At 51.4% G+C, this 24,897-nt stretch overlaps 2 protein-coding genes across 2 annotated transcripts; one reads left to right on the plus strand and one right to left on the minus strand.

Moving 5' to 3' along the window:
• The first annotated feature begins 320 nt into the window (after positions 1-320).
• Positions 321-2,156, plus strand: PRR29 (proline rich 29). The gene is made up of 4 exons (XM_077780431.1): positions 321-440; positions 710-785; positions 993-1,099; positions 1,926-2,156. Exons 1-4 carry the CDS (start codon positions 381-383, stop codon positions 2,154-2,156), a joined length of 474 nt encoding a protein of 157 aa, XP_077636557.1. The 5' UTR covers positions 321-380.
• Positions 2,157-3,393: 1,237 nt separating this feature from the next.
• ICAM2 (intercellular adhesion molecule 2) lies at positions 3,394-8,158 on the minus strand. Its single transcript, XM_077780430.1, has 4 exons — positions 7,954-8,158; positions 5,903-6,166; positions 4,385-4,705; positions 3,394-3,729 (listed from the first exon to the last, which is right to left on the minus strand). The coding sequence occupies exons 1-4, from the start codon at positions 8,141-8,143 to the stop codon at positions 3,581-3,583; spliced, it is 924 nt and encodes a 307-aa protein (XP_077636556.1). The 5' UTR covers positions 8,144-8,158; the 3' UTR covers positions 3,394-3,580.
• Positions 8,159-24,897: the final 16,739 nt, after the last annotated feature.

Below are 24,897 nucleotides of genomic sequence, written 5' to 3' on the forward strand. Positions count from 1 at the left end.
ACCTCTGACTCAGAGGGCCAGCACTCCCTCTGCGCTCCTCACTCACCTGCCCTTCCCCGCCTCGCCTGCTCCTACAGAATTCTCTACTGGCCGGTCTCCCCAGCCCCTCACGCGCTCACTCAACAAACACGAGCCCCGAGGCTCGGAATTGGAGGTGCACGAGGTTCAGGGAGGAGCAAGATGCTATGCCCAGGGAACCCGACGCAGGTTGGAGGTAAGCATCCCTCAGAGGCGAGGCCTCGGGTGGGAGGGAGTCCCGGGGGGCGTGGAGAGCATAGCACGCTCGGAGCTCAGGGACTGGCGAGGGACCTGCGCATGCGTGGAGGGAGACCTTGGCGTCCCCCGCGTCGCCTAGGTAACCCGGACCCGCGAAAGCAGGCATGGCCTTCCGCATCGGAGGAAGCTGGGGTCAGCCCCCGCCACAGAGTGCAGCCCCGACGGTGAGGGCTGAGCTGCCCTTTGAGGTTGGCTGACTGGGGAGACGTCCCTGGAGGGGCCGAACCCGGAGCAAGTGGGGTGGGTGAGGTGAGCGACCCCAGGCGCCGAGGAAGAGGCTCAGGGAAGGGGGAGGCCGTGCGCGCGCGGGAAGAAGAAAGCGACCCCTGCGGGATTAGGGAGCAACTCGGGGGGTGCACGGGCGGGGGGTGAGGAGAAGTTGGTCCCCATTCCTTGCCCGCCTCGCCTGGCTGAGTCTCCCGCTCCCCCCCAGCCCTGCGTGACCGTCCTGCAGCCCCTCGCATGGGCCGCCCCACCTCCGCCTCCGCAGCCCGGCCGAGTGAAGGAAGGTGAGACTCCGGGCTCACCCGCTATGTACCCCGAGTCGGCCTCGCACATTCTCCGGGCTTCCTCGCTACACCTCCCTCCCGCGCGGCCCCGGGCTGGTGTTGGGAGATGGGGGCGGGAGGGGGGGCGGGGAGGCCCCGGGATCCCGGCGGTGGGCAGTGGGCCGTGGGAGACCTGGCTGGGCTTGCTGAACCGCCCCCGCCCCCCAGACCTGCTGGAACTGATGTTGCTGCAGAACGCGCAGATGCACCAGCTGCTGCTGAGTCGCCTGGTGGCAGCAGCGCTCCATCCAGGGCCAGCTCCTCCCGGCACGCAGGTGCGTCCGAGGGTGGGGATGCATCTGGGGTGGATCCTTGAGAAAAAGAATCAGGCAACAGTGCAGTGGGCCTGCCTGGGTCCCTTTGGCATCCATTACGTGCCAGACTCCCCTGCCAGAAGCCTCCATCTGGTGGGAGTCCCCAAATCCAGACAGCTCAGGTCTTGTTCTCAAGGAGGTCTCCATACAGGCCCCGGAGGACAGGCACTCCTGTACCCTGGGTCTGCAGGGGGCTTGATACTTAGTAGGGGCTCAAGTGATATATGCTGAACAAGTGAAAAGAATAAATGAATGACAGTGAAAACAAGGCAGCTTTGGCTGTGACTGTCACGGGAAAAGGTACAAGGCCTGAGGGCACACCTGGTTGGGGAAAGACTCCTTGGAGGAGCAGGTGACCTTGAAAGCTTGGAGGAGGCCAGGTTGTGTCCAGCATCCAGGCTTGCCAGAGCTGCTGCCATTCCTCACACCCTGGCCCTTGGGGGGGCTGGCGGGGGGGCCTGGGATGAGCACCCCACCTCCCTGATGGGGCACAGGTGGGTCCAGGGTCTGGGGGTGAGGCCAGGGGCAGGTCATGGGACTCCTGACCCAGTTTTGGAGTCATACCTGGAATCTCCAGCCAGGTCTGGGTGACCTCAAACAAGTTCTTTAGCCTCTGAGCCTCAGTTTTCCCTGCTGCAAAATAAGGAATGAATGTCTCCAAAGTACCTTGCTTCCATGTAGTCAATGCTCCATTTTATGAGGAGAAATTAGCGGAACAGAGGAGTGGGGGTAGGGAGAGCTGGGTCCGGTATCATCATCTCTCCTCCCCCGTTCCCACAATTCCCAGGTCTACCTGGAGGGTCAACAAGAAGAGTATGAGGAGGAGGAGGAGATGCAAGCCCAGGAGGAAGGGCCTTTGGTGTTCCACCACCACTACCTCCCCTGCCCGATGCCCAGGCCGGGTCCCCTGCTACCCTGGCCAGTCCCTTTTCTTTCCCCTCCCCCACATCAGCCTTACTTGGAGGACATGTCCCGGATTCAGCACCGGCCTCCTGCCCCTGGGAGAAGGCGGTCGTAAGTGAGGCTGGGGGATCTGGGCATTGCCCAGACTCTTCTCTGGGGCTGGGCTGGAAGAGCTCACCAGGGGGTGGGGGTGGAGTGGAGATACTTGTGGGTGAGACCCCTTCTGATGGGGGGTGTCTTCCTTTTCTCCATCTCAGGAGAGCTATCCCCCCCCCACCACCCCCCAGTGCCACAGGGACTGTGGGTGCAGATGTACCCCCGGCTTCAGGTAGGGGCAGGGTGGGTGGGCAGTGGGGCCCAAGTCCAGGCTGGGGGTGGGTCAGGAGGGCCATTTTGGGAGTGGGGAGCTCCTACCATCACTACTGTAGGCAACTGGACCATCCCTTTCCCTTTCCCTCCTTGGGTCCAGTGAGGCAGGAGGGAGCCAAGGTGAAGGTGCTGTTCTCTCCCCAGACTTCTATGATGCTGAGAGCCTACTGTGAGGACGGACGCCAGTTGCGGGACCCTGCCAGCCTCACTGCAAGGCTGGAAAGAACCCTGGAGCCCCCAAGTCCCCTCTAGTGCCTGTGACTCTGCGCCCATGCCCAGCAGCCCGTCTCGTCCCTCAACTGCAGCCAGGCCCTCTCCTGGGTGCATCAATACACTCTTCACCCCACTGAGACCCTGAACTGACCTGATATCTGCCCAGGAGTAAGAGTCCCTCTAAGCATCATCCAGGGCTGGGAGGCCACAGAGGGTGGTCTGGGAACCAGAGCCCTCCCTCGACCTCCTCCACTCACCCCTCTCTGGGATGGCTGGGGCTGGGGGTCTCGATGGCCTAATGCCCGGGCAGGTGAGGGGAGGACTGATTTTGTTGTCTGAGGCTCTCTGAAGGCCCAGAGTGAGGCGGGAGAGGCCTAGCTCAGAAGGTCCTGGAGCTGAGCCAGTTCCCTTGGGCGCTACCCTCGCCCCAGGCAGAAAGGAGAAGTCAGAGTCATGTCCTGCTCTGAGCGGGAGTGGCCTGAGGTCCCAGAGGGCCAAGTAGGAACAGAATGTCTCTCTGTCCCCCTGGACGAGGGTGTGTCACCCCCACCCTCCCTCAGGAGAAGTTAGTCACTCAGGGCTCCGTGAGGATGGGTGCCTGGTGCCTGGGCTGGTCAGCCTGGGGGCGCCCCAAGGCCTGGGCTGGCTAGGGCTCTGGCAGTCCCCTGTGAAGACATGGGCAGAGGAAGGCTTAGGACACATTTGGAGGGAGAAGTCCAGGACTAGTGTGTGCCCTTCTCGGCGGCTGAGTTTTATCCCAGGAGAAGACATTGAGGCCCAGGTGTATATATTCAGAGTAGAAGAGGAAATGGCCCCAAAGTCCTCTGCTGTTCCTTACAGTCCTGCAGCCAGGGCTGGACCACAACCCTGAGGAGCCATGCTGAGTTCCAGTGACCGCCGTGGTGGTGGCCATGCCACTCGTGTAGACTGTGCCCAGTAGGCCCGACTTAGATCCCTTTAAGCACCTTGTACCCCATAGGTGCCCATCCGCCTCAGGCGCCAATGCTGGCCGAAGGCGAAGCACAGGAGGATGGATGTCACAAACAGGAAGAGCAGCACGGACACCACTGTGATGATGACGACCATCTGGTTGTCTGGGATGGGCTCTGGGGAGGGAGAGGGGGCGGTGGTCTTAGAAGTCCTCTGGCCCTAGGTTCCAGGGCCCAAGAGGTGTGCTTTGTCATCCACCCGGCCCTCCCCCGTCTTGCAGTCACTTGTGTTGCAGGGATGAGCAGCTAATGTGTAGTATCTAGAGGAAAGGTGGGCCGGGGTCCAGGCCACCAGCCAGCCCTCTGTGAGACTGTGAGGGCTGATGTCCCCCAGCATATGGTTCCTGATCACCATGGCCTGGACAGTGGCATGGTCCAGACCAAGCCCTGGCAAGAACTGAGTGAGCTTCTACCAACTTTCTGAAGACAGGGAACACCTTGTTCATCAAGGGTCACAGAACAGCGGAACTCCAGGGGATCTTAGGGCCAAACCTCTACATGTAGAGAGGGGCCATGGCCAGAGAGAGGAGGCTGACTTGGTCAAGGTCACACTGTTCACTAATGGCCAAGCAACTAGCTGGGGTCCAAACTAAGCACATGGAAAGAGCTTCAGGGAAGAGGGAGAGCAAGAGGGAACCCCCCCGCCCAGGATTAAGTGTGGGGTCCCTGGGTGCCTGGCCCCTGAGCCTGGTGGTGAAGGTTTTTTCTTGCCCTAAGGGAACTGAAGGTGCATGCCCTTCCCCACTCCCTCCATCCAGGGGCTCTCCCTCACCATAGACCTTGAGCATCTGGGGCTCCGAGATTCTGGAAATAAGGCCCCCACCATGAGACCGCAGGTCTAGGTCCGCCCGGCAAGAGAAGTTGTGGCGTCCGTCTTCCTTGTGAGCTGTGACGTTATGGGTGACTGTGGCCTCTTGAGGGTCAGGTGTCATCATCCTAAAAGTCTTGTTGTACATGGCCTCCTTGCCACGGAGCAGGGTGAGAGTGAGGCTCTTAAGGGGTGCCACAGTGGGCACACAACACTCGATGGTGAAGGATTCCCCCACAGCCACCCAAGGGGGCTGCAGTTTCAGCAGCACTTGCTTTGGACGGTCTGTGGGGAAGAAAGAGGGGAGTCTGGTCAGGGTTGGGGGTGCCATCCTACAGGCCCTACCCAGCCAGGCCCAGCCCCTGGCACCATAGTGTTCTGGACTCGGGGAGGAAGTGGGCTGGGGCCTGGCCTGGTCCAGAGTGTGAAGAGAGGAAGAAGGAAGCAGTTCAGGGTGAAGGATGTGTTGGGCGGTAGTTTTACCAACAGGATGTTTTCTGGAATGGTTAAGAATGGAGGTGGTCAGGTGTCTACAGAGAGGAGGTCCAGGAAGTGTACAGTCAACTAGAAATAAAAAATCTGGATCAGTCTCCTCCTTCTCCAGAAATCAAACACAAATTTCCACATTATACAGCTGGATGATTAGATTGGGACTTAGAAGGGAATGTTCATTAGATCGGGACTACCAGTTATGGGATCCTCACTTAAGACGCAGGGACTGGAGTCAGACCTGCCTTGCTTCTCCAGGATCAGGTTCATAGCTACCTCCATCCCTTATCTATTAAACAGGGCCCTCAGTGGTACCCTGGACTCTCTTTTGAGCTAGAATACCTTGCCTCAATCACCCCCGGATAATATGTTGGATATAGGATGTCTTTCTATTCACTGGATCCACTGATGTTGGTCATGGGAAGGACCCAAGCCATAGCCTCGCTGCAGAGATGTGGAGGAAATCCTGGCTTATGGGAAGGTCTCCATGCCCGTGTGTGTGTGTGTGTGTGTGTGTGTGTGTGTGTGTGTGTGTGTGATGGTCACACATTTGCCAGGGGCCCTCGGGATTATAAAAGCCCCAGGTGATGCCTTAACTTTCTCTCCATGAGGGGAAGTGGTAGCTAGAGAGCGTGCTGGCCCTTCTTTTGGTGCCCCCACTACTTGTCATGGGGTGGGGGGGTGTCCCACGAGAGGGGAGGAGACCGTGGGCCCTGCCTGGGAAGTGACTTTTAGATTTGTGCGGGCCTTGCTTGGATTGTCCTTTGAGCAAGCCTCAGAACTGGGGTTGCCAGCAGGCTCAAGGAGGAGGCCAGTGAAGGGTGTGAGCAGATTCTGAGCCCAAGGTCAGGGTCCTGTTCCTTGTCACCCCAGGAGCCCAGGGAGGTGAGGACCATAGCAAGTGCCTGGGAGCAGTAACAGAGTAGCTCTGCAAACACACAGCTGACATGGGCTCTGGCCATGGGGAGGAGGGTCCTGCCGTGCGGCACTCACAGAACACGTTGACGTTGAGACTCTTTAACTTCTGCTTGCCGGAGCAGGTGACGTAGCAGTGGATGATTGTGTCCTGGGAGGCATTGGAGACCATGTACTGCTTCCACTGAGTTCCTTGGGCTATCAGAGTCTTGCTTAGGGTGGTCTCCAGACCACTGACATCAGGCTGGGCACAGCTGGTACTACAGTTGATCAACTGGGTCTCTCCGGGCTCCAAGGCCAGCTGCTCTGGATGCATGTATACCTCAAACATCTCACCAGACCCTGGAAGACCAGAAATACAGGGCAGCAAATGTCTCTGCTGCCCTGCCCCCATGCAACTGCCCACTGTGGGCAGTCTGATCAAGGGGCAGGTGCCCAAGAAGGAAGTCCAGAGTCCCCTCTGCTACTCTCCCCTTGCTCAGGCCTTATTTATTGCCTCAAACGTCTAGACAGAGGTCTCTGTGCTGTCCCAGCTATCTCCCTGCCTCTGGTTACTCTTCCGCCAGCCCATCACCTTCAAATTAGTCTTCTTTGTCTCCATTCTTCTTACATCTTCCAGTACCATGGAGAGGGATCCTATTTGACCTTCAAAGCCCAGCCCAAATGTCCCCTTCTCCACGAAGACCTCTAAGAACTGGAGGTGGACTATGTCGTCTTGGTCCCTGTGGATTAACCCTTTCTCCTTTCTTTTCTCTGCAAATGCTTTTTGAATACCTGTTCTGTGCCAAGTGCCATTCTAGGCTCTGGGGACACAACAGTGACCAAAGCAGACCAAATCCTGCCCTTGCAGAGCTCACATTATAGTGAAGGAGACAGACAATCATCAACAAGTGAAACAGCCAGTCTGCCAGGTGGTGATAAGTGCCCAGGGAAGGAGAGAGAGGGCGGGGTGGAGCCGTCATTTTAATAGTGTGGTCAGCACAGGCCTCACCAAGACATCCTGCAAAGACCTGGAGGGGGTGGGGGTGAGCCTTGTAGCTCTCTGGGGAGGGGGAGTGTTTCCAGCACTAACACTCTGGGTCAAGGGCATGCTTGGTGTGCTTGAGGAATGGCAAGATCAGGATGGGTGGAGCTCAGCAAGGAGGAAGGCAGGGGGAGAGGAGTTTAGAAAGGTAATTGCAAATGATTTATATTCATGCTGACTCTCCCTTAGATGTTCTGGAGCTTCTAGAAAGCAGGGCCCAGATTTTTCAGGTTTCTCTTGGCACAATGCCCTGTGAATGGCAGACATTCAAGAAGTCTTTGATGCATAAAGATTGAGTCCCCAGTGCTCACCTCCCACTCAGTGATGGCCAGAAGGTCCCTGGTCCCAGCTAGCTGGGCCTGCCCTGTGCTCCCACAGCACCAGCATGTCCCCACTCAGCCCTCAGCTAGTGGCATGTAATGAAATGACAAGAAAGGAGCATTGCAGGTAGACAGAGCTGGATTCGAAACCTGAGTTTGCCATGTACCAGCTGTGTGACCCTGGGCAAGGTGCTTTCTCTCTCTGAATCTGTTTCTTCCTCTGTCAGGTGGGCTAGTAATCCCCTTCTTGCAAGGTTGTGGTGAAGGTTCAGTGAGATAGTACTTGAAAAGCACCTGGCAGGTTGTCCAAAACAGAGTGCTCAGCACACGGTAGCATTTCCCTTCAAGTCCCCTGAGCCCCTCCCTGGAAGATGCGTGGGTTTCCCTTTTATAGGCCGTAGTCAAAAGGCAATGTCCTCTGCTACCCCCCACCCCCGCTGTCCCTAGGCCACATCTGAGGAACAGCTGGGGCAGTCCCTCACCTTCCCTTGAACCCCGGCACCCCCTTCCACCTCAGGCCCCCGTGCCACCCACCATTTGGCCTCCATGACCTGCCACATGCCATGAAGCTGTGGTCACCAAAAGGCTAGCTTTTCTTTTTGTCCTCTGCCAGGATCATGGAGAAGCCAGGTTGGCACAGCATCCATACCGACGGTGGCTGCCTCTGTGTTCAAAGCCTCAGTGACTTTAGGCCAGGACCCCCTCCCGCGCCTGAAGCCAGGGGAGCAGGGGCCCACCCTCCTGGCTGACACGTGCCGAGTCAGGAACCCCGGGTACCAGCTCACCTGGGCAGCAGAACAGGGTGAGAAGGGTGGCAGGCAGGCCCCAGCTACCAAAAGGGGACATCTTGCACGGCATCCACAGGCTCCCAGGGACCAGCTGAGGGCTGCCTTGAGAGAGATGGATGTAAGTCAGGAAGAGGTGGCCTGGAGCCGCAGCCTGGAACTCTGGCCTTCTATGAGCTGGTGACCACATTTCCTCTCATTATCTGAGAGGCACTCGGGAAGCCACTTGGAAGGCTGGCTCCCAGAGCCCCAGGCCTGCAGGAACGCAGGCAGAGGAAGCTGGGTAGTAGCTGATAAGCCAGGGTATAACCTGGCCTTCTGCCACGCTGCTGTGCAGGGGGCAGGGTGAGCAACGGCTGCACCTGTGTGCCAGGGATGGGGGTGTCCATGGGGCTCGGTGCACTGTGGGTGCACAGAGGACAGAGATGCCTGTAAGTCCCAGACCTGGGAACCCCAAATCCCAACCCAAACGTTGTCCGGTTCCCCTCTGGGAAGAGAGTATCCAAAGTCAGGCTTGTCCAGGACATGCAGTCTCCATAGCGAAGAGGGCAGGGAGCCGGGCTTCTCGAAGGAGACCTGAGCAAGCACTGGAGGTACTCCATCAGAGCACCCCGGCACAGCTACTTAAACGTCAACAGCCACCCACTTGCAACCTTGACTTGTCCTGACTCAGCTGACAGGGACAATTTGAGGGAAGTGCTCCCACAACAGTCCCCGGCAGCCCAGACACAGACAAAGGTAATGGGGGTCAGTCTGGCTGTAGCCCAACCCCCCAGCCTCCGTTTCCAGGGCCTGGTTTATGGCGTCTTCCCCAACCCTTCCAGGCAGGGAGCCTTGGTCTGGGGTTGGGGGGCTCAGGGCCTGAGGCATTGCTGTGCATTTCTAGGGAGGCTTTGTCATCTACTGAGGGAACCCCCAGAAGCAGGAGTCCCTGGGGCCAGCAGGGCCTGGGAAAGGCAGGAGAGGATCGGGTCTCCTTGCTTTATCAGGGGCGCCCCACTGTTTTCAGGGCTCAGGCCAAACTGTGTTCCTGGGTTGCGAGGGTGAATTCGTGCCTTTCTCTTGGGCTGCTGAGGCCAAAGGCTGTTATCACCGCGGGTGGGCAAGTGCTGCTTGTCAGCCCGGAACTGGGCCTGTCCCTGGACAGCCCTGCTTTGGAGTGATGCCAGGAGAAGATGCAGAAAAGAGCAAGCTAGAACCCCCGACCGGGATCTGGTCCGTGCGGCGCCGCAGGAAACACTCCCCTGAACCCTCGGGGAGGCTGAGGGTGCGGCCCCGGGGCTCAGACAGCGGGTGCTGCTGTGTAGAGACTCTGTGGTCCCCACCGGATCAGAAGGATAATGATGAGAGCAGTAACAACAAAAATAATAACAAAGTAACGTTTACTGGCCATAGATCCGCACTATCATAAGTGCTCTACAAACATTAATCAATCCCCCAATTCTATGAGGTAGGTACTATTACTGTCTCCATCTTAGCGATGGGGAAACTGTGGCACAGAGTGATTAACTGACTTGTCCAAGGTCACATACCTCGGGGAGAGCAAAGTCTTTATGAGTGAGAGGAGCGGTGGTGACCACCAAAGCCCAGAGGGCAGAGGCGGAGAAGGATTCTTAGATGCTTCATCCCCAGGAGACCCTTGAGAAGGGAATGCAAGACAGCAAGAAGCCAGAGGAAATTTCTGGGGCCTTCCTTGCCACACAGGGCTGGAGGAGGCAGGGTGGCTCATTCCCAGGGAGCTCCGAACAGCTTTTGGAAGGGTCTGTGACTGTGAATCCCAACCGCACATGCAGCTGGGCCAGGCTGACTCCATTTCCACAGCGAGGAAGCTTCTGGGGCCCACAGGTTCTGCTCTAAGCCTGTCAGCCCCTGTTTCCACCCACCATTTCCTCTTTGCTCTCCCTCTTTTGCCCTGGGCAGGCCCTCCTTGCCTGGGGAGCACCAGGCCCACGAACATGGCCATGTTGGACATGTGTACTGTCTCTGACAGCTTACACATCAACTTTCCCTCCCTCCCCCTGGCCTTCCACCCATGGGGGCTGAACCTGAACATCATTTACTGCTGTTCTACCGCAGACAGGCCTGGCAAACGGTTGGTGCTGGATAAGTGTTCAGTATGTGCATGAATGGATGGACGGAGGAGCAAATGAACGGAAGAACTAGTTTGTCCTGGTGTACAACCCAGGCAAGATTCGATGGGGGTCTTTATTTGGGGCCTGCCCAGTGTGTCTTTCTCTGGCTGACATCTCTGCCAACTCCGAGGTCATGGAGCTGGGCTGAACACATAACAAGGCCAACCAGGGCCCCTCAGTCCCCAAAGATGGGCACTCAGAGTTAGGCCTGGGCAGTGTTTTTCTTGGGACTCTCAACCCGAACTAGTAGAAACGAGCCCTTCCCTTTCTGGTCCTAACAGCACACACCCAAGACCAGCAGCTATCCATGCTTATGCCCCGGCAATGAAGAAGCTAATAGAAAGGAAGTCCACTCAGTGGTGGAGGGAAGGTGACCCAGAATTGCCCCAGGTCATGTGCTGGCTGAGGGGTGGACTCTGGCAGGACGTGAGTTGGATTGAGAGGCTCATGATGATTCTGTGTGGCAAAAATGAAAGAGCTTTTCAGGCCCTTCAAACCTGCCCATGAAAGTCAGGGCTGGCTGTGGGTCCTAGTACAGGGAGTTATTTTGAGCCCTGTTCTGCCTCACAGAACTTTCAGGACAGAATGGGAGGGTGGGGGGTGAGAGTGCTCTACTTGCATGAGGCCCAGAGGCCTTCTGGGAGAGAGAGTGAAGTGAATTCAGGGGCCTGATGATCAGACCCTAGAAAGCCATGATGGATGTGTTCAAACAAAGAAGGAAGACCAAAGCTTCCTGAAGTCAAGAAGTTGCGCATGGATGAAAGGAAACTGACCATAATGTAGATAAGAGAGGAAATTCAGGTGTTCCATCTCGGAACACTATTCCACCGCCAAATACTCCCTGACTTATTCTTTAGGGTCTCTGAGTTCTCCAATGAAGAGGACAGTGAAGCTGGAAGAGTTAAGATCCTCTGGATTATTCAAGAGGATTGGAGGGATGGGGGGGATTGGAGTGTCGGTTTGGGCAGTGAACTCATCTCTCCACAAGGGTTTGGAAGGGTTTTGTCCCGATTGGGTCTTAATCTAGTGACTTCTTTTATGTTCCCAGCAAAACGGTCTTTCAAGAACCAAGGTGAGATAAAGACACAGATAAACAAAGCCTGAGAGAGTTTTACCCGCAAGATACTCCACTAAAGGAACTTTTAAAGATGTGCATCCAGAAGAAGGAAAAATGACTGCAGAACAATTTTCTATGCAAGAAGCAAGCATGGGAAAACAAAAGTGCAAATGAATATGTAACTCCAAATGACCCCTGCCTGCAGTAATAATATTTATAATATTTAAGAAGTCTTAAAACATTCAAAAGGAAAATACTGGGCAATAATATTTTAATAATAGGTCAAGCTTTCTAAACTCTGTGTTGTCTAGGAGGGAGGGTGTACTTTAAGTTATAGAAGCATGGTAAAATTTTAAGAAAAGCCAGAAGAGATAGAGTCTTTAAGTTCTAAACCACTACAGAAGCTTAAAATGGCATGAAAACAACGTTTAATCGAAAGAATTAAAGGAGAAACGCATGGAAACAGAGGGGCAAAAATAGATTTTTTAAAAGATGGTATTCAAAAGTCCAAATTTATAATAATCACAATAGAGATGAAAAATTTAATGATGGTTAAAAGAAATAGATTGTCAGATCGATTTTTTTTTTTAAATCCTTACCCCGTGGTGGTGTCAGAAGAGCCTGGTGGCCTCAGTCGGAAGAGCATGTGACTCTTGATCTCAGGGTCAAGAGTTTGAGCCCTGTGTTGGGTGTGGAGATTATTTAAAAATAAAATCTTTTTTTAAAAAATATTTTTATTTATTTCTAGGAGAGAGAGAGAGAGAGACAGCGTGAGCGGGGGAGGGTCAGAGAGAGAGGGAGACACAGACTCTGAAATAGGCTCCAGGCTCTGAGCTGGCAGTCAGCCCAGAGCCCGACGCGGGGCTCGAACCCACGAACCGCGAGATCCTGACCTAAGTGAAAGTCGGACGCTTAACCGACTAAGCCACCCAGGTACCCCTAAAAATAAAATCTTAAAAAAATTAAAAAAAAAAAAAAGTCCCTGCCCTATGTTAATCTATTCCTGCCTGGTGTCTGGACTGAATGCAAGGACAAAGCCTTGTATTCATAGATCAGTCACAACAGATGGGCCAGGAAAAGGGATAACACGTGGGCCTGTTATCTTGACAGATCCACAGACTTTTAATGTGATTCAGGGCCATTCCCTTGGAAATGATAAGATTGGTGTGACTAGCACATGGGCATGACCTGGGTCATGATCCCCTCTGGTGCCCTGAAGACATGCTGTCCTGCACACACGTCTCAGTTCTGAGTCATTTCAGCTTCTGGACAGCTTAAAGACAAAGTGTGCCTGTGTGCAACTGTCCGATGTAGGTCAGAGGTGCTGGACTGAGAAAATGGATAAGGCAGGCATAGTAACCCTGATGACAGGAAGCAGAGAGGGGGGGACTTTCCAAGTTGGAGAGTCTGGAAGGCAATAACAACTCTCCTCCCCTGCTTAGATTTCTGGCGATACACCCTGTCACAGGGGAACTTCACTGTTTTTCTTCGCAGCAAAACTTGAGTTAGTCTGAGAAAACTTCTGAGTCTGAGAAACTTCTCTTAGTCTGAGAACTAAGAGAAGGGAGAAGAAAAGGGAAACTAACATTTATTGACCTGTATTCCCCTCTAGGGACTGAACTGAGGTTTTATTTATTTATTTTCTCATTTTCCCACCTTTTTTTTTTTTTAATGTTTTATTTTTGAGAGAGAGAGACAGCATGAGCAGGGGAGGGTTAGAAAGAGAGAGAGACATGGGGCGCCTGGGTGGCTTAGTCGGTTAAGCGTCCGACTTTCGCTTAGGTCANAGAATCCGAAGACAAGCTCCAGGCGCTGAGCTAGCTGTCAGCCCAGAGCCCTACGCGGGGCTCGAACCCACGAACTGTGAGATCGTGACCTGAGCTGAAGTCGGACGCTCAACTGAGCCACCCAGGCGCCCCTGAACTGAGGTTTTAGTACATTGTTTTCTTTAATTATTATACCAGAACCACACAAATAAGGAACCATTCTGATGATGCACTTGAGAAAGCAGGGGCTCGGGTAGAGTAATAATGTGCCCAGGTCATGGAAGTATGAGGTGATAGAGCAAGATGAGAACTTAGGAAAGATCAGTGGTTGCCAGGGGTAGGGGAGGAGGGACGGGCAAAGAGGCGGAGAACAGTTTTTTAAGAGCATTGAAACTACTTTGTGTGATAGTATGATATGGACACATGTCATGATACATTTGTCTAAACCCATGATGGGGCGCCTGGGTGGCTCAGTCAGTTAAGTGTCTGACTTCAGCTCAGGTTGTGATTTTGCAGTCTGTGAGTTCGAGCCCCATTTCGGGCTCTGTGCTGACTGCTCAGAGCCTGGAGCCTGCTTCAAATTCTGTGTCTCCCTCCCTCTCTCTGCCCCTCCCTCGCTTGCACTCTCTCTCTTTTCCTCTCTCTCAAAAATAAACATTAAAAAAAATGAAACCCATGAATGCACAATGATACACCCAATGATACGCCCATGTAGGCTCATTGAATGTAACAGAAATACCACTCCCGTGGGAGATGTTGAAACAGGGGAGTCTGTGCACATGTGGGGGTGGTTTTATGTTTTGCTGTGAAGATAAAACTACTCTAAAAAAAAAAAGCCTATTTTTAAAAATTAGATCAAATGCACTACCTCAGAAGAGAAACTTCTGGATTAGAGTTCTTGCCAGCTTGTTGAAAATACAGGTTTTTAAACTCTACTTTTATTCACCAGGGTTAATGGAAGGCATGGACTCAGTTATTCCTAAATTCTCATCTCAGATTAGATTTTTAAAGCATGAAAACACAAAACCCAGTTCTCTGTTGTTTATGAGACACACCTTAGGCATAAGAATATGGAATGGTTGCTAAGTCAGAGAATGGGAAAAAAATATACCCGGCAAACGCTACCCAAAAGGAAGATGGAAAATCTCTGTTGATATTAGAGAAAGAGAACTTCTACAACAAAAATGTTTATTAGGGATAGAGTTAGGATATGCCTGCTAAGTGCTTCCCAGAAGTGGGAGAGAAGTTCCCTAAGATGCTCCCTCAATCAATGAAGGACAGGAGCTGGTGGATATGAACTCCAGTCTCTTTCTTTTCCTTGGGTGATTCTGGGAAGCACCTAGCAGGCTTATTAGAGGTCCCAACAGACTCAAGCTCCCGTTGCCTACAGCTGTGACATCAGTCAAGCACCTGTAATCGGCTTTTCTTCCTTCCCTTCTCAGTCACTCTGCTCTACTTTCTGGAACCACTTCTTTAATAACCTACCTGAACCCAAGTCTTCGTTCCAGGCTCTGCTTTAAAAGGAGCTCAAACTAAACACTCAGGGTGCCTGAGTGGCTCAGTTGGTTAAATGTCTGACCCTTGATTTTGGCTCAGGTCATGATCCCAGGGTTGTGGGAATGAGCCCTGCGTCAGGGGGCTCAACGTGGAGCCTGCTTAACATTCTCTCTCTCTCTCTCTCTCTCTCTCTCTCTCCCCCCCCCTCCCTCTCTATCCCTCTTCCTCTCTGACACACTCTCTCTCTAAAATAAAAGAAAATAATAATAAAGGAGCTCAAACTAAAAACTTACATTAACAGATTTAAGAAGAAAAACACATGATCATCTCAACAGATCCAGGGAAAAAAATGGTGACATTCAATACCGTTTCATGAAAAAGACCTTAGCAGATTAGAAGGAAACTTCCTTAACCTGATAAAGAGAACTANAAGTTTATTTCTTTATTTTGAGAGAGCAAGAGAGAGCAGAAGAGGGGCAGAGAGAGGGACAGACAGAATCCCAAGCAGGCTCTACGCTATCAGCAAGGAGCCCGAGGTGGGGCTCAAACTCATGAACCGTGAGATCATGACCTGAGCCGAGATCAAGAGTTTTGGATGCTTAACTGACTGAACCACCCAGGTGCCCCAGGAGCATTGCCTTTAAAAGCAGGAACCAGACGCGGATGCCCACTATCTCTGCTGCTACTTAGCAGCACCAGAGGCCCTGGACAGTGCAGTAAGACAAGAAAAAGAAATTAAAGCCCTAGGGATGAAAAAAAGAACAAAACTATCAGTATTTTCATATAATACAGTTGCCTGGGTAGTAAATCCAAAAGAATGACCAGAAAAGTGAACCAAAATAATAAGGGATTGGGGTGCCTGGATAGCTCAGTTGGTTAGGGGTCCAATTCTTGATTTTGGCTCAGGTCATGATCTCACGGTCCGTGGGTTCAAGCCCAGAGTCGGGCTCTGTTCTGATGGTGTGGAGTCTTACTTGGGCTTCTCCCTCTTTCCCACTCTCTCCGCACCTCCCCTGCCCATGTGCATGTGCTCTCTCTCTCTCAAAAACAAATAAATATTAAAAAAAAATAATAAGGGATTTTTAGTAAGGCAACTAGCTATCAGGTCAATGTCCAAAAATAAGCTGCTTTTATGTGTATCAGTCACATACACAAATATAATTAAAAAACCACACTGTTTTTAAGAGCAGAAAAAGAGCAATACGCTAGCAAAACATGTATAAGACCTATAGTACGAAGTTACAAAAGAGATTCATCATGAATCCCAGATGCAATCCCCAGAGGAAGGGCACCATCCCTTTCTCTGTGTATCAGCTCGGAACATAGCACAGTGGGGNNCCCCCGCTTTTTAATCAGTGAAGCAATGACAGACCAGGAAAGAGGAAGACAAAAATAGGAAACGAGCACAAAAGCAGGGTTGAACTCAGAGACTCTTGAACTGCAGGGGCTGCTTCCCCAAGCAGGGAACATCTGCCCAGAAGAAACTCGGGGATCCCAGGGAGCGCCCAGTGGGCTTTCCCTTCAGTGCACAGGGAATCAGGCCGGGGTTGGGGGGGTACCCCAGAAGTCAGGCCTTGAGGCTCAGTCCCAAACCTCTTCTGGGCTCTCAGGAGGGAAGGGAGAAGCGTGACTTTACCTGTCCTCTGATAAACGGAGGAATGTTCCAGAAAAGCAGGGTTGGCCTGGGGTCCAGCGCCTGGAGATGTGAGCAAGGCTGAGATGCTGGTGGGTCTGTGGTTCTGCTGTATGAATTCAGACCTCTTCCCTACTCACTCAAGAGTCACGTGTTTCCTGTGGCGGGCTCCCCCCCCTTCAGACTAACATCGCTGTAGATTGGCTTCCTCTTCTTTTGTTTTTTTGTTTTTTTTTTTCTAATTTTGTTAATGTTTTATTTATTTTTGAGAGAGAGATTGAGCGTGAGCAGGGGAAGGGCAGAGAGAGAGAGGGAGACACAGAATCCAAAGCAGGCTCCAGGCTCCAAGCTGTCAGCCCAGAGCCCAAGTCTGGGCTTGAACCGGTGAACCGTGAGATCCTGCCCCGAGTGGAAGTGGGAGGTTTAACCGACTGAACCACCCAGGAGCTCCTCCTTCTTCTTTTAAATGGTGACCAAATATACATGCCAGAAAATTTACCATGGTGACCATTTTTAGCGGACATTTCTGTGGCATTCAGTACATTCACACTGTTGTGCAGCCATCGCCGACACCCATCCTTCCTCAGAACTTTATCATCTTCCCAAACGGAAACTGTGTCCTATTAAACATTAGCTCCAACCCNCTGGCAACCACTTTCTGTCCCTACATATTCGATTACTCTAGGAACCACATATGAATAGGATTATACAGTATTTGTCATTTGGTGACAGGCTTACTTCACTTAGCATGATGTCCTCAAGGCGCATCCATGTTGTGGCATGTGTCAGAATTCACTTTCTTTTGGAATTTTTTTTTAATGTTTATTTGCTTTTTGAAAGAGAGAGAGAGAGAGAGAGAGAGAGCATTAGGGGAGGGGCAGAGAGAGAGAGAGGGGGAGACACAGAATCTGAAGCAGGCTCCAGGCTCCAAGCTGTCAGCTCAGAGCCTGACGCGGGGCTCAGACTCACAAACTGTGTGATCATGACCTGAGCTGAAGTCAGATGCTTACCAACTGAGACACCCAGGTGGAGTAACATTGCAGGCAGACACCATGTTTTGTTTATCCATCCATTGGTCCATGGATACCTGGGTTCCTCCACCTTCTGGCTATTGTGAATAACACTGCTATGAACATGGGCACAAATATGTCCTTGAGTCCCTGCTTTCAGCTCTTTGAGGTGAAAGTGGAATTACTGGATCATGAGATAGTTCTATGTGTAATTTTTTGAGGAACTGCCATACCATTTTCCCCTACTCTCTCTTTTGATGTGCAGTTTCTGCACTATTGGGGGCCTTTGATGAGTAGATAGTTCCAGGATGAGCCACCTGTTGCCTCCCCCCGCCCCCCCGCCCCGCAGGAGGCTACTTGGGTCTTCCCTGTAACTGACATGCCCTGCCATGAGAAACTTCTATTTGTGACTAAGAACCATTGCTTTCTCAGATCTCATCACACCTGCCACGTTGCCTAGCAATTTTTAAAAAAACCTACTTAGCAGGGTGGTTTTGTTCCAATAGGCAGAAAATATCAAAACCAGGTGCAGAGGTCGGGGCTGGGCGGCCAGCGAGGCTCACCCACAAGCAGGGGATCTCGCTCCCACGGGCCAGCCCCACAGTGCACCATTTAAATTCCTGGCTTAGCAAAGTCACAAATTGGATCATGTAAGAGACCACAAGACAGTCAAGGGCATGAGTGCTGAGGGTCTGTTGGGCTCTGGAACAATCTGTCTTGGTACTTTTGTGCCTCAGTGTCTTCACTCATAGGAGAGAAGGGATCTGTAGAAGGCGAGGAGGTCAAAATGTACAGAGAAGAGGTGAAAACATTTGGATAATGTTCTAGTCCCTGGTCCCAGCCATTCCTGAAGCCCCTTCCTAAAGGTTGGTTTCCGTGAGGCAGCAAAGTCATCTGCAAATAACCAAGAGTGAGCTGAGGAAGGGGAAGGCCAAGGCAGTCCCTCTTCAGAAGGGAGGGTGTCATCTTTTCTATTGCAAACAGTATCATACTCCACCTGGGTGCCTAGCTTGACTAAAGCATGACTGTGAAGCCCCCAAAGCTCTAATAGAGCAGAATTGCCTATGCAGCTTTTAGCAGTAGAGGTGCTGGGCCCAACCCCCAAACTGTCCAATTAGAACCCTGTGTGCCTGCTTTATTTTTAAAAAATATTTTACTTATTTTGAGAGAGAGAAAGTAGGAGACGGGTGGGGGTGGGGGGAAGGGAACAGAGGATCCAAAGCCGACTCTGAGCTGTCAGCACAGAGCCTGATGTAGGGCTCAAACCCACCCACGAATCATGAGATTATGACCTGAGCCAAAGTCAGACACTTAACCAACTGAGCTACTCGTGCTTTCCCCATGTGCCTGCTTTAAAAGCTGCACAGATCACTTGGGTCCATCCCTGACCCGCAAGCTCCCAACTCCTGTCTGCTCCCTACCATTTTGATCACATTTCATGTCTATTTCCTTCCCTTCTCTGCTAGGTTTCTGATGCCTTCCTCTTTGAGCCACCAAGAGCAGGCTCAGTAAATGCTTGTTGGATTTAATTAAGCATAGTGACTTTGTTTTAGGAGACATGAGTTTTACAACAAGTGCCCTCAAATTTAGCATGCATTAGCATGGAAAGCCTCACCCCAGAGTTGCCATTTTAGCAGGTCTGGCATGAGAATTTGTATTCCTAAAAGTTCCAGGTGATCCTGATGCTTCTGGTCCTGAGACCATACTGTTTTAGCAAGACTGGGAAAGTGCTCTCAGTTTAAATAAAGTACAAGTAGAAACCAGAGATGCAGAGTAGAAATGCTGACCAGGTCCTTGGAAGGCTAGTGCTTCCTAGACTTACCTGGCCTACAGGCTGAATGATGGAGACTGTGCGGTCAGTCTGGTGGAGTGGAGTTGCAAGAAGCTGTTTTGAATCTCTACATAGCTTCTTGCCGGCTGTGTGACCTTGGACAAGTTGCTTAACTTTTCTCACCTTCTGTTTGCTCATCTGTAACAGGCAGAAAATCCTAACAGACATTTCTGCTGTGCTTACTCCATACGGATGCGGAGTTGAGTAGTTGGTGGGTGGTGGCTGAACAGGCATGCAGCAGCAACAAGAGACCACTTAAAGAATATTCCAGGTGATTGGGATCCCACATTTAAGCTCTCGGGCCCCCTTGCCCACATCAGAGCTCCCTCAGAGGGCTTCTGGGAGGAACAAATCCAGTGATTTGTAAAACACTGACTCAGAGCCTGGTGCATGATAAGTACCCGACCAAGTTTATGACAGTTGTTACAACTGGTGTCTGGGCGTGCACCTGTCTGTGTCCTCAAGGACACCTTAGTACACTTAGTACTTAGTACTAAGTACTTAGTACTTAGACACTTAGTACTCTTGACTATTGCATGGATCCACAGAACATCAGACCCCAAGATCATCCCCATACAAGGAGGACCTGTACATAGTATGTTACACGTTCATCCTCAAGTGAGAAAAGCTTGTGAATATGCATTATTTAGAAAACTACTGGCTTGTGAAGGACTTGAGTTGTTTTTGGCTTCTGGTCTCATCTCCTATGGAGCAGCCTGGCCGAGCTGGGAGGAGGAGCAGTAGCCACGCCTGGGTCAGGGGTGGACCTGAACGCTGCCACCAGCAGGTAGGAAGAGAGGCTGCAGTAGGGCGCCATCTAGTGGCTGACCGGGGTCCTGCTCAGTCTGAAAGCACGACAATTGGTGTGGCCAGGTCTTAGATCACACTTTGCAATCACAAGGAGTTTCGAAATGGTCCGGGATCCTGAGAGGTTGTTTTAAGGAAGGTGGTCTATACAGATGCAGCGAATGTACCCATAAACACCCAACAGCCAAAGAGCTGAGGGAGGGAGCACTGGGTGGGTCTTTCACAGAAGGGAGGTTTCTTATTCTCTGGGAAACATGGATGTCAAGGGAGCCACTAGCTGTCTTTTCCTTCCTTTAACCTTTCCTACACGGGAGAGAATAAATTGAGATGCTTTACTAGGAAGCCATTTGGGAAAACGAACTGCTTCCTTAGGAAAGACACCAAAAGCAGACCCTTGAGAGCTCCTGGGCTTGTTGGAAGAAGAAAGGCAAAAATCCAAGAGGTCTATGTGGCAATTTTTTATTTTACCATGTTTATTTTACCAGTTTATTTTACCATGAGACTGTTCTCTTTTGGGACATGAATGTTGGATGGAGATATTTAGGGGCACCTGGGTGACCCAGTCAGTTAAGTGACTTCGGCTTGGGTCATGATCTCATGGTTTGTGAGTTTGAGCCTCGCATGGGGCTCTCTGCTGTCAGCATGGAGCCCACTTTGGATATTCTGTCCCCATCTCTGCCCCTCTCCTGTTTGCATTCTCTCTCTCAAAAAAAGAGATATTTGAATATGGTTAAAGATTATTCTTTAAGAATTGGATACTGGGGCACCTGGATGGCTCAGTCGGCTAAGCGTCCAACTTCGGCTCAGGTCATGATCTCGTGGTTCGTGGGTTCGAGCCCCGCATCGGGCTCTGTGCTGACAGCTAGCTCAGAGCCTGGAGGCTGTTTCAGATTCTGTGCCTCCCTCACTCTCTGACCCTCCCCTGCTCACGCTGTCTCTCTCTGTCTCTCTCTCTCTCTCTCTCAGAAACAAATAAAACATTAAAAAAAATACTACCAGGTCTTTGTTTTTGAAATGGTTCTAACTGCATATTCTGTAAGTGGGACCTGCAGCAGGGTCCGGGCCCAGTCAGCGCCCTCATGGGGCGAGCACTGGGGCCTGAATCTGGCTTCCCCACTCCCTCATAGCTGTGAGGGCTCTCCAACCACAAGGAGGCCACCCAGCCAGTAAGGTTCTGCTGCAACAACCGAGAATTGCCTCGATTCTTCCACTGGTGTATAAGAGGACCTCAGCAGCTGACAAAGTCAAGGCCCCACCACCTCCCAGGGGCCCCATGTCACTTCTGGCTTCTGAGCAACTTTCCAACTTTCTGTCTGTTCAGATCACAACCATAAGGAGCGTTAACCCACCCACCCTGGGTCTTGTCTGTCTACACCATGCTCAGCCCCCACCAGCCCTGAGCTTTCACCCGTTAGGGCTTCCCTTGGCTCAAATCTCCTATTTGCCCTCTGACACATGTTTTACAGGAGAGAAATTTGCCCATATCCCTCATGTCTTCCCAGACCCTCCAATTCCTTGCCTTGGCTGGAGCCTGGCCCTCCTCTGCCCATTCCTCCTGAGTGGAGATATTCTGTATCTCTGAGCTGGGTGGGTGTTGGGTTTTGGCTGATTCCTCATGACTTCAGTGTTTTGGAAGCAAGCCCATCCTTATGTGCTAAGTCCCCCTCCCCTGAGGCCCATGCCAACACCCCATCTTAGATAAGGCCATTGCCCAACCTGGGATTCCTGGAGAACTTTGGCTCTGCCTTCCTGTCTACGCCTACCTCCCCTGCCCCTGACTCTTGCTGTCACCCTGGGCAACCCTAGTGTCTACCAGAAGACCCTGCTTCACCTGAGCCTCAACATCCGCTCACTTCCTCAAGCTGGAAGAGTCTTCTTTACCTTCACTCCACCACCCACCCCTGCATCCAAGTCTTACTTTTTCACTGTGCAGTACTCCTCTACCTCCATGTTCTTTCTCTCCAGAATCTTCCCTGACCACATTCCTAACTCCCTCCATCAGCCTGGACCCCAAGGTCAACCACATTTCCATCTACTCACTCAGTGTCCCCTCATAGCACTTGCTGTGCCCCCTCAGTACCCCCACCCCCCAACAGGCTAAGTTACCCCTGCAGGCTGAAGCCCTAACCAAGGGTACTTGCCTCGGCCTACAGTAATGCATAAATGAGATAGAGCTGAGGAGAGGGCAGATCTTTCCAGAAGAACAAGTGAGAGGCTTCACCTTGGAGATTCTGGGGAAAGACGGTGGAAGCTGGGAGTGACATGTCAGAAGGGGAATGAACTAGAAGCTGGTTCATAAAACATTTGACCCCTGATGCAGAAACACAGATTGTAGTAGTCAATCGCTAGGCCAACAATCAGAAGACACTTCTCCAAACACACTCAAGAACCCTGGAGCAAAGCCCTCTGCCCTTTGGTATTTAAGAGTTCCCCATATAATAACCTAAAAATAAGGCTTACCAGATGAAATTCTATTCACCAACACAGGGCCTCAATCAGCTATTTACTGCCTCATTTTTTAGTATGTATAAGCCATCAATCATCACCAACACTTAGGAAAATCTGCAACTTGGAAAAGAAAGATCAAGATAAACAAAAATTACTCAAAACAATAGAGAGATGATACAGGACACTGAAGAACCGCCCCCCTCCCAAATGTCCAATTAGTATCTCAAATACTAATTTTCCCGTGAGAAAGGGACAGGGATCAAGAGCCCTTGGAATTTAAAAACTATTGCTGAAGGGCCCCTGGTGGCTCAGTCGGCCTCTGACTTCGCTCAGGTCATGATCTCACAGTTCACCAGTTCAAGCCCTGAGTCTGGCTCTGTGCTGACAGTTTGGAGCCTGGAGCCTGCTTTGAATTTGGTGTCTCCCTCTCTCTCTGCCCCTCCCCAACTTGCTCAGGCGCACTCTCTCTCTCTCAAAAATAAATAAACATTAAAACGCTTTTTAAATAAATAAAAATTATTGCTGAAACTAAGAAAAGTGTTACAGAAGGAACAAAAATCAACAAATGCCGTATAAGAAATAAACCATAAGCAACACACAGGATCAAACCCAGAGTTCTAACATTCTACTGTTGAAACTCCAAGAAAACAGAGAAAATGGAAGGGAGACAATTATTTAAAAATTACACAAGCCAACCGTTCTTTGGGTTGAAAGGATTCGCCAGTGTCCCACACAACAATATAAGTTCCACATGCAGACATGTCTTTGGGAACAAGCAGTATCGAGACCCTCCACAAGTCTCCATTGGAACACACTCTACTGGGGGCCGGGGCGGGGGCTCGGTGGTCTCTGACTGAGGGTTTGCCACAGTCCTTCAGGGAGCTGGTGGCTAAGGAAACGAGACCATGAGGTCTCGCTCCCTCGGCTGCAGTAAGAGAACCCAGCCCCAGGGTCTGGCTTGTGGAAAGTAGGATTTTAAAAAAGTATACACAATATCATTTACGTTTGGATTTAAAAACCAATACACATTTATTTTTAATAGGTGAGAGATTCGCCAAAGCATTAACGGTATTTGTCTTGTGAACTTCCTTTTTGTAATAAGCACTGTGGCCTAGATCAACGGTTCTCAAACTTTGGGGTATGCCAGAATCACCTGGAAATCTAAGAACGCAGAGATACGGTCTTGTTGAAGCAGGACAGGACTGGGGGCTGTGTAAATTTCCTGTTTCCCACACCATGATTCTGATATGATCAAAGTTCAAAAACCACTGACCTAAAAATTCTAAGACCCAGAAACAGCAGCACTGTGTTGTGTTATCCTGGTTATAGCAAATCCTATCTGAGAGGGCCTCCTTTCCAACCAATGTGTTCTCCACTCTGCCTGCCCTCCCACTCCCTGTGACGGCCACCAGGCCACTTAGAGTGACAAAACATGGCTCACGTGTTGGAAGGGGGAAAAGCAATATTTGCTAAGCAATAGCTGTGGTTTTATTATTTTTTTTTAATTTTTAAAAAATGTTTATTTTTGAGAGAGCAAGCGGGGAGAGGCAGAGAAAGAGGGAGACACGGAATCAGAAGCAGGCTCCAGGCTCTGAGCACAGAGCCCAATGTGGGGTTCGAACTCACAAACCGTGAGATCATGACCTGAGTCGGTCAGACACTCTCGACTGACTGAGCCACCCAGGTGCCCCTATTTTTTTCTTTTCATTATTGTCTGTGTTTATCCCTCAGTTTCCTCCCTCTGCAGTGAAAGAGCAAGAAGGTGGGCTTCTGAGCCTCCCTGAATGGAGATCAGACCCTCAGCTTCATGCTGCCTGGGGCCTAACATAAATGATCCGCCTTCTGCCCCTCAGGCCCCACTTTGCTTCCCCTAAAATTGTTCTGGGGAGTGTGGGTGCTAATGAGAAGGACTCTCCTTTCCAGCTTCACCCTCCTCCAGTCCCCGCCAAGCCGGACCTCTCAAGTCCTGGGAGAGACCACCATGCAGCCGGTGGGCCCTGTGGGGCCAAGGGAAGGCAGTGTGCGTGTGCGCGTGTGTGGGTGCTATGGCCCTGCCCCTTCCCCCTTCCTTTACTGGGTTCAGCCACTTCTCAACAGGGGTCACCTTGAGCACAGCTAACCATGGAGCCACAGGTAACCATAGAAACCAAACAAGGTATTCAGTGATGGGGGTAAGGGTGGTGGATTAAAGAGCAGAAGGAGGATCCCTCTTCTTTGCCCCCTCAGACTGTCAACAGCACGACCTTTCCAGCTGGCTAAAAGCACAAATGGCTCGGCATTGACCTTCACCTTTCAGGTGAAGCGTAGCCGCCTTTTTCCTGGATACTTTCTACCTAAAGTGTTAGTCTATCAAGATGGGCCCAGCTGGGCTATGGTTGTTAACCCAGACATTTGGGAGGCTTAACATAAGCGTTTATTTATTTACTTACTGATAAGAAGTTTCTTCTGAGACAACCGCCTTCTGTGTGGTGACTGCATGATTCAGGTTGCTTCCATTTTGTATCCTTTCAACATGTAGACCCCGCTATTGGTCCGTCACTGTGCCAGAGGAAGAGAGAGCCGGAGGGTTGTGCCCCAGCTCTTAAATGCTTTGACTCAGAAATGGCCCATTTTACTTCCACTCTGTGCCCCCCGTCCCCCATTAGCCAGAGTAAGTCACATGCCCAACCTAACTTCAGGGGAGGCTAGGGGTGTTGTTTTCCTAGGAATCCAGAAAGAGGAAAATAAGATTTGATAAAAACATTATCTCCGCCACTCCAAAGA

Source organism: Crocuta crocuta, unplaced genomic scaffold (genome assembly GCF_008692635.1).
Source record: "Crocuta crocuta isolate KB4526 unplaced genomic scaffold, BGI_CrCroc_1.0 scaffold288, whole genome shotgun sequence".
Taxonomy (NCBI): domain Eukaryota; kingdom Metazoa; phylum Chordata; class Mammalia; order Carnivora; family Hyaenidae; genus Crocuta; species Crocuta crocuta.